The 9,414-nt window shown below is 29.9% G+C and overlaps 1 protein-coding gene across 1 annotated transcript; it reads left to right on the top strand.

The window, feature by feature from the left end:
- Positions 1 to 3,888, top strand: LOC105649023 (aspartic/glutamic acid-rich protein). Its single transcript, XM_089718352.1, has 5 exons — positions 1 to 226; positions 784 to 1,363; positions 1,616 to 2,437; positions 2,540 to 3,519; positions 3,619 to 3,888. The coding sequence occupies exons 1-5, from the start codon at positions 113 to 115 to the stop codon at positions 3,691 to 3,693; spliced, it is 2,571 nt and encodes an 856-aa protein (XP_089574478.1). The 5' UTR covers positions 1 to 112; the 3' UTR covers positions 3,694 to 3,888.
- The last annotated feature ends 5,526 nt before the right edge of the window (positions 3,889 to 9,414 follow it).

The raw sequence follows: 9,414 nt of genomic DNA on the forward strand, positions 1-9,414 counted from the left end.
CTTCTCCCTCTCAATCAGCAACAACAAGAAAGCAATAGTCTTTCGATACCACAAACGCTTTGTTTCTGTATTTTTTTTTTTTAATTTTTCCTTTTCTTGTTTCCGATCGGAAATGGATTTTCACAGCCTCGCAAGGAAAGAGCTCCAAGCTCTCTGCAAGAAGAACAAGATCCCTGCTAATATGACCAATGTCGCCATGGCTGATGCTCTCAAAGCTCTTGAGAAGGTAGTTTCGATTTTAATCTTCATTTATCAATTTCATCTTTCTGAGCATATTTTGTTTGATTATTGAGAAATCAGAAGAAAATAGAAGACACATGTAGGAAATTTTGTTCTTTTTGTTGTTTCTTTATTGGGTTTTATGATTTTGATTTTAGGGTTTTTCAGATCTTAATTACTATTGAATCAATGAGTAGCATTTCTTGAATACCTTTATACAAGATTGGATATTATCACTACTGATTTGTTAATTGAAGAAATAACCAAAACCAGAAGTTTGGATTCTAGCATTGTTAACCAACAACCAAAATCTGAGTTTGTAGCATTCTTTGATTATGTTTCTACCTTATTAGTTGAACCAGTAAAAAGATTGTTAAGTTTCTTTCGGATATTGGTTTTTTATGCACTAATATTTTTCTAATATCAACTCATTCCCTATAAAGTTCCTCTAATTCTTAAATTTGTTGATTTGTTTGATTGCTTCATGAATCTTTCAGTGCTCAAGAGTTTCAATTTTCTAAACAAACACATTTTCTGAGCTGTTCATCGAATGGTTTGTTACAGGTTGAAGGACTCGATGAACTAATCAATGATGCAACCAGATCTGATCCTCACGAATCCCCAGAGAAAACTACTAATGCAGAGCCTAGAACTGCAGGCAGAACCTCAACTAGGAGAAAGCCTATTAAAGTTGAGCCTGAAAGTTCACAACCCCTGACTCGTACTCGGCGCGCAACAAGAATAACAGTTGCTGAAGGGGCTGAACAAGAAAACAAGAATGTGAATTTACCAGAGACTCCAGCAATGCCGGCTAGCCGGAGAAGGGCACCAGCTGCTTCAGCTCGCCAAAAAATTGATTCCCAATTAATGGAAAGTGTGGAAGATGAGAAAAGTGAGGTAATTGAGACTCCAGCATTGAAGAGCTCCAGAAGAAAGGCCCCAGCAGTTTCAACTAAGAAGAAAATTGAGCCCCTGAAGAGCGAACTGTCGGTTCAGAGAGTGTATGGTACCAGGCAGTCAGTGAGATTGTTGGAGAAAACCATGGCAGGGTTGAGCTTGAAGGAGACAAGGAGAGTTGAGGCTGTGAAGATTGAGGGGTTGGGTGAGGAAACTGAGGAAATTGAACAGGAGAAGAATGTGCCTGGTATGTGTTTGTGTTATGTTATTGTCCAAGAGTGGAAACTTTCTGTATCAATTTTCTGGTATATAATGTTTGATTGCGGTAAAAATGGTGGGAATGAAATAACTAAAGTTAAACACCTTCACTAATTAACTAACATTGGCTTTATCTTTTTCAACTTCATTAGAACTACATGAAATATACAGGAAAAGTATTATAATTATTCTATTCAGTTATGTTCCTTTGGATTCTGACAATGGTTGTAATGCAATACAGGAGGTGATTCTGAAGTCATTTCATGCCAAGACATAAATGAGACACTTGGTGAGAGTGAATTGAAGCATGAAGTTCAAGAGGACAAGAGTAATGGCCATGAAGTGAATGAGTCAGAGTCAGAAGTTCTTACATGCCAAGACATAAATGAGACACTTGATCAGAGTGAACTGAAGCATGAAGTTCAAGAGGACAACATGAGTAATGGCCATGAAGTGAATGAGTCAGAGTCAGAAGTTCTTACATGCCAAGACATAAATGAGATACTTGGTGAGAGTGAACTGAAGCATCAAGTTCAAGAGGACAACAAGAGTAATGGCCGTGAAGTGAATGAGCTAGAGTCAGATGTTCTTTCATGCCAATATTTGGATGAATCACAAGAGAACGAAAACAAAAAAAAGGATGAAGTTCAAGAGGACAACAAGACTAATGATCATGAAATGGAAGATGACTCAGGAGTTCTTGTACAAAATTTTGATCAGCCATTTGGGACTGAAAGTGAAATGAAGGATGAACTTCATGAGGACAGAAAGAGTGTTGATTGTGAAGGGGATTCAGATGTTCTTTTCCAAGACAAAGATCCTTTGCTAAAGAATGGAAGTGAAACAAAAATTGAATTTCAAGAAGATGAGAATAGAAACGACCATGAATTGGTTGTTTGCAGTGCAAAACTGGAAATGGCTTCTGAGCCATGCACTGATTTAGATAATTATTTAAATGCAAACGATGAAGATGATAATGACAGTTCAGATGAATTGTTTTCTTCGAAAGATGAAAGCTCAGAGAAGATAATAGATGTGAATCATGAGTCCATTAATGAGAACGGTATGTATTTTTATAGACATCTTGTCCCCATTTTTGTAACACTTTTTATCTAAAGGTTTTCCTCACATGTGTGAAGTGCCTGACGTATGATTGACCTTTCAGGACTAGTTGCCGTTATAGGACACTATGAAATGCTGAATGCTTCTGTGAAGCCAGAAACTGAAGGGGAATTGAATGAAAATCAAGATTCTTTGATTGTAGAAGCATCTGATAACAATTCTGCATGTCTCATGGAAACAGAAGATACTTCAGTTGAGGTCATGAATTCATTGACCCCTAAGATACCTGAAGTTGTGGACAAAGGATCTGAAATGGATTCTATGGAAGATGACCGTGATGACGATCTGCTTTCAAACGCAGACACTGAGGAAGATTCTGATGTGAATGACATTGAGGAAGAGTCATCTGACGGCAGTGAACCAGATGAAGCTTCGTCATCTGATGGCAGCGAATTGGATGAATCTTCTGATGAATTGGATGAAACGTCTGACGACAGTGAATCAGACGAAGTCTCTGATGACAGTTTCACAAGTGAAGTTCAACAAAATAAGAGTACAGAAGAAGTCCAGAAGGCTCCACTTACTCTCGAAGCTGATTGTGAGATGTCACAGAGTGGGAATGAAAAATGCAAGAAAGCTGATGTTGTCAATGGCAATGTAGTTGAAGCTGAAGAATCAGACCCAGTCGAGACTCCAAAATCCGCAAAGAGTAGCCCTTTCTGTCCTCTTGTTTCTGACACTGAAAAGCAAATTTGTGACAAAGTCACAGTTGGCATGGTCTCTTCGCCATTTGCAGCCAACACAATTCAGGGCCAGTTTCCTCGTCCAACGGAGTCAACACCAAGGAAATCATCAACTAAGAAACTGACAACAAATCAGAAAATAATCCATCCAGACATTATTAACAAGGAGAACATTGACAGCAGTGGCAGAAAAGTAGAGCCTAAAAAGGATAAAATGAAGAAGAAAAAGGAGGCTGCTGATGAATTACGTGAAAAGAGCCTAAGAGAGCTAAGCAAGATGTTGAAAGAAACACTAGAGATTACCAGTAAGAAGAACAATGAGAGTAAAAATGTCTCAAAGGTGACGACGCCAATCCTTCCTTTTTTTTTTTTTTTTTTCAAGAATTTGCCAAAATAAAGCATTTCCCATTTCTTTTTATTAATCTTTTGTGAATGGCAGGTGGGAAATAGACCGGCATTGCAAAAACTACCAGAGAACTGTACAGCTAGAGCTGAAGCTGAGAACGAAAACTGAAAATGCATAGTGAATATTTGCCAGAATATATGAAAAAGAATGAATTGCCCACCTTAAAAATTGTGGTTATTTCTTAGATAGCCTATATATGTAAAAGGGGTTTGCATCCAAATTCTTTGGTTTTCTTCTGTTACTTGCCTGTTTCTGAATTTTTGCTACTGGTGATTTTGAATATAAGACATCAATTCTACACTATGCTTGTTGCAATTGTCAATTTTGTGGTTCTTTCAATACCTACCCTATTGTGCTTATTGCTTAGTTTCAAAGGTGTTCTGTGTGAAATCCCAGGACAAGAACTCAATCTAATTGGGTAAAATCTATTTCATTCAGACACGATTCACTGCTTGAATAAGTAACGTTATAGGTGTTGCGGTACCTTTCATATTTGGAATTGTCAATAGACATTTCTACTCCTCTTGTCAAAAGTTCTTTTCTCTATAGTTACTTGGAATAGATTATATTTAGCTAAAGCCATGATCCTAACCTCTATTTATCTATAATTTATAATCTATAAAATATATAAAAGTGGCAATTTAAAAGAGAAATATTGAAATAGACAATACCTATTAAATTTATTGATTGAGAAAAATATTTTTAAAGCTTTTAATTTCATTGATTAATAAAATAAAAATGGTTTGATTTGATTGGTTACATTGTTTTTCCATTCAAATGGCTAATAAAAAAAATTATTATTACAAAATATTATAAATTTAAGAAGGTTGTGTAGTAAGAAAATTACTTTAATTCAAAATTTGTTATATATGCTTATACTAATAGTAACCTAAACATTTTGACAAACAAAAGATATAATAAATCAAATATAATTTAAATGGTGAACATTAATATTACACATATCATGATTATTATTAAACGCGATATAAAATTAAATTATGCTTCATCGATATTAAATTAAGTCTATATTATCAATAATCAAATACAATTCAAATGATAGACATTGACATTACACATATTATGATTATTATTAAACGTGATACAAAATTAAAGTATGTTTAGATTAAGTATATATTACACATATATGTTTATTTTCTCCTGATGAAAAATCACCACAAATTTTATTTATTTTGCCACTTTATTTTCTTTAGTTATCAAAAATTAATATTAATAATCAATTATTTATCTTGCTATTTAAATGATAAAAACTTTGAATATTTTAATTAAATAATAAACAAAATCTTAGATTTACTATTTGATGAGTAATTTGTCACATATAGATTATATATGATGCTTATGGTAAATCAATTAAGAATTAATTAATTACTTATTTTTTAATTCACAGTTGTCTGAGTACACTTTGATTTTTTCATATTTGATTACAACGTTTATCTATTACTTTTGTAAAAAATTTAATACTTTTGAAGCAGAAAATTGATTTTCTATATTTGGTTAATGTTTTCTATTATTTTGTAAGAAATTAAGTATTTTTTTAATGATATTAAAAATTAAAGGAGATTGAGGGTGAGGTTTAAATTCAGAGATAAAGGATCATCGCCATGGCTATTAAGTCAAGGCTTCATTGACTTATCATATTATGTTATAATTGTACTTGAGTAAAAAAAAAAAAAAAAAATACAGACATTGGCTATTTTAAATACTGAATGTCTCAATTTTAGAACATGGGCCAAAAGTAGAAAATTACACATTTGAAAATTGGGTTTTATGAAATTCAATGATTATAAATTAAAATTTTATGTAGATTTTAAATTTTATTTTTAATTTTTATATTGAGTATGTGCAAGATATGATTTAAAAATAAGATTTGAAATCATTTTTTTCCATTTAAAAATTCTTTCGATTTAGGAAAGACCTTACTCATAACTAATAGAATTATTAAAAAACTAATATTTAAACTTACCAATTCAATTAGAAATTTTAAAGATTAATATTTTATTGTTGTGATGAAAATAATTATCATGAACATAATTATAATCTTAATATTACAATTAAATTATAACATCAAGTGACTAATATTTGAACTCAACTATTACGATGATCACCAATATTGTATATTTTACGATGATCACTAACATCAAATGAGAAAATTATATATTTTCCATTAATAAATTCTATTAATTAGAAAAGAAAAATAGCTTCTAATATTTGACCTTAATATATATATAAATCTATTTCTTAAGCGAGTTAGACAAAATTTCTTATTAATATTTTAGAATATATTATCGCGGAATTATGCAATTAATTAAACGCTTAATTATTTAAGAAAAATGAAATGTAATAAAAATTTGGTGGAAAGTCTAAGGTAAATTTACCATTAAATCCTTAAAAATAACTATATTATAATAAAATAAATAAATAAATTTTATTACTAAAAGTAATTTAGTAATGAAAAAAAAAATATTTGAAGTCGTAGATAATTTATTTTTAAGTAAGTCGGCTCCAAACTGTGGTTGCAATTCGTAGGTTTAAAAAAAAAAAAAAAAAAAAAGGACGTTTTCAAGCTTACTCTAAACTTTGAATTCTACTTTTTCTTGAGTTCCCAAACACTCTGAAAAGCATTTTCCATGAGAGTCTCCAGCCGTTGGATCTCTTGGCCAGAAGGATTACTGGTGTTGGAGATGGATGATTGTGGTTGATGAGGAGGATTTTCTTCTTGTTTGCCCTTTCTTGCTTCGAAACACCCTGATAATTTCAGACAAGAATTTTCCTGGCCTGGAAAAATAAACAAATATTGAGACAAATGATGTATGTGTTTTCAACGTATGATAGAAATTATTTTTTTTATTATTGCATATTCTTAGCTGTAAGTACATACTATGTTAAAATAATAATAAAAAACACCAAATGTGTTATGGCTACCTTCAGATTTGGAATTGTCAGTAGACATTGCTACTCCCCTTGACCCTATCCTCTGTCTATCTATAATTTATAATTTATCTATAAATTTAATTTAATTTTATTAGTTTCCTATTCAATTGGCTAAAAATAAAATAAAATAAGATAATTATTATAACAAAATTGGAAGTAGAGTGTGTAGCATGAAAGTTACTATAATTAAAAATTATTAAATAAAATATTATATATTAATATTATTATTATTAACATACAGATTTGGACAAACATAAATCATATAATAAATCAAATACAATTTAAATGATTAAATTATGTTTCATTAATATTAAATTATCTAACTGCGACTTTGTTCAGTGTGACTTAGAAATTAAAATCTTATTGTAGAAATTTTGACCTATCATATCATTATATGTTTATTTTATCTGGATGAAAACTCACCACAAAAATTTGTTTGGATTTCGTCAAACAATTTTTGAACATATACTAAAGACTTCTTGCCTTAGCATTACTAATCAAATTATTTATTTTTCTATTTAAAAAATAAATTTTAATATTTTTAAACTAATTTTTAATTTTTATAATAAATAAAATCTTAGATTTACTATTGCTTTACACTTTAAGAAAGGAAGAATGTCATTATTTAATAGATAATTTGCTATATTGAGACATAATATGTTGTTTATGGTAAATCCATTGACAGTTAATTAATATTGGTTATTCTTTAATTTGGAGTTGTCAAGTACACGTAGATTTTTCTATATTTGATTGCAATATTTATCCATTACTTTTAAAAAAAATTTATTACTCCTTAATCAACAAATTGATTTTTTTTATTTGGTTACGTTTTTTTTTATTATTTTTAGTAAAAAATTTTCTTCGATAAGATTACAAATTAAAGGAGGATGAGGATGAAGTTCAAACTCATACCTAAAGGATCATCGCCCTGGCTATAGGTCAGGACTTTATTAACTTATTAATTATGCTATAATTGCAATTAAGTAAAAAAAAAATGACTTTGACAATTTTAGAGATGAAATATCTCATTTTTAGTAGTAAAATTGAAAACAAGTAGAAAACAATACATCTAAACCTTGGATTTATGAAATTCAATACTTATAAATTAAAATTTTCATGTGGATTCTAATTTTTTTTTTTAAAAAAATTTATATCGGGCACATGCAAGATATTACTTGAACATAAAATTTAAAATTATTTTTTCTATTTAAATATTCTTTTCAAGAGAAAATTAAATAATTAACAAGAAAAATATTTATTTTACTTTTGAAAACTATGAATAAGTTGCTAAACTCATCAATAAATTCTTAATATCCCAAGATAATAACAAATATCAATAATATTACATTTTGTTCATGTTAATATTAAAATTTGCATTTCACATTTATTTTTAAACCAATAAACTCAATGATGTTATAGTTTTTTACGAAATATTATGTTTTGGTTTCGTAATATTAACTTGTATGGTTCTATTTTGTTTTTCACATTAATGTTAAACTCAAAACCTTTAATTTTAATATGCTTCTCACGTTAATACTAAACGAAATGATATTTTATTATTAATTTTTTATTTTATGTCAATTTTGTTTTTCACATTAATATTAAACTCTACAATACTATAATATTGGTTTGTTAATAATATATTGTCCTTTTTATGAAAATTTTGTTGCATATTTAATTTAATTAATTATATTGATTTTCTACCGTAGTAATCTGCAAATTTGATGTATGAATAAAAGATATTTGCTATCAGCTGAACTTTGCGTAGTCCGGCCGAAATTAACGTTAGAGCATCTTCAATACAACCATTGATTATAACTGATGTATTTTAATAAATAAAAGTTTTGAATAATGATGTGATGAATGTGTATTTTATAAATGTTAGATTTTAAAAATGATTCTTCAATGCACGAAAAAAGAAATTAATTTCAGTTCAAATAAAAGAGAAAAGTATAAAGAAAAATAAATAAATAGAAAAAAATGAACAAAAAAACTGAGTCACACTGTTCAACAGATCCTCTGAAAATATTGTGATAAACAATATCACTTTTTCTTTTTGACACACCAATTCACAGACTAAACAGAATAAGGTTGGAGGAGAAAATTTTTGTCCTTAACTTTCAATTTTTCGGACGTGGCTAATAAATTAACGCAACTATCAATGGCATTGAAGATGATGCTCTTAAGACAGCTAGATTTTTTGGCTGACTAGGCTTGCCACATTAGACGATATGCTGTCTAGGAGAAGCAGAGTACATGATATTAAATTTCTTTAAGTTGGACAGGCCGATTGTAAGCAATGAGAAAGGAGAGGAGAGTAGCTTCAGCGTTGGCATCTGACGCGGTGAGCCTAATCACCAAAAAAAATAACAATGAAAATGTGGGTCCAACTGCCTTCACGTAAATTCTAGTTGTTAGACAAAATTTAGAATCATGTTTAGTCACATTTACTGTTCAGACGTCAAAATAGAAAATTGTAGAAAAGCTAAGCAGCCACTGCCAATCTTTTGGTTATTTTTATATATATAGCCAATCTTATGAATAATAACATGAAAAAGCGATTCAAAAGGCTTAGTTTTCTCTCTCTCTTCTCTAGAAACAATGCCAGAAGAAGAAGACAGAAGACTTATCAGGAAGGAGAAATAAACATGGAAAACTAACTATAGCGGAGAATAGAAAGCCGTAACAACAGATGAAAAGCAGACCATATCCATTGAGTGAAAGACAGCCAAGAAAAGCAAGTTTGGTTCCTTTAAAATTACAAAGAAGAAGCCGTCATTTCTTCACATACCAAATAACATTCCACTAAATCCGATCAGTTTTTCAGTCTGAAAGTTCATCTTTCATACTCCCATATCTCGATTGTTTCAAAGTCAACCG

This window comes from Jatropha curcas, chromosome 2, assembly GCF_041381405.1.
Source record: "Jatropha curcas cultivar XTBG-Jc1 chromosome 2, XTBG_Jcur_1.0, whole genome shotgun sequence".
In the NCBI taxonomy this organism is placed as follows: domain Eukaryota; kingdom Viridiplantae; phylum Streptophyta; class Magnoliopsida; order Malpighiales; family Euphorbiaceae; genus Jatropha; species Jatropha curcas.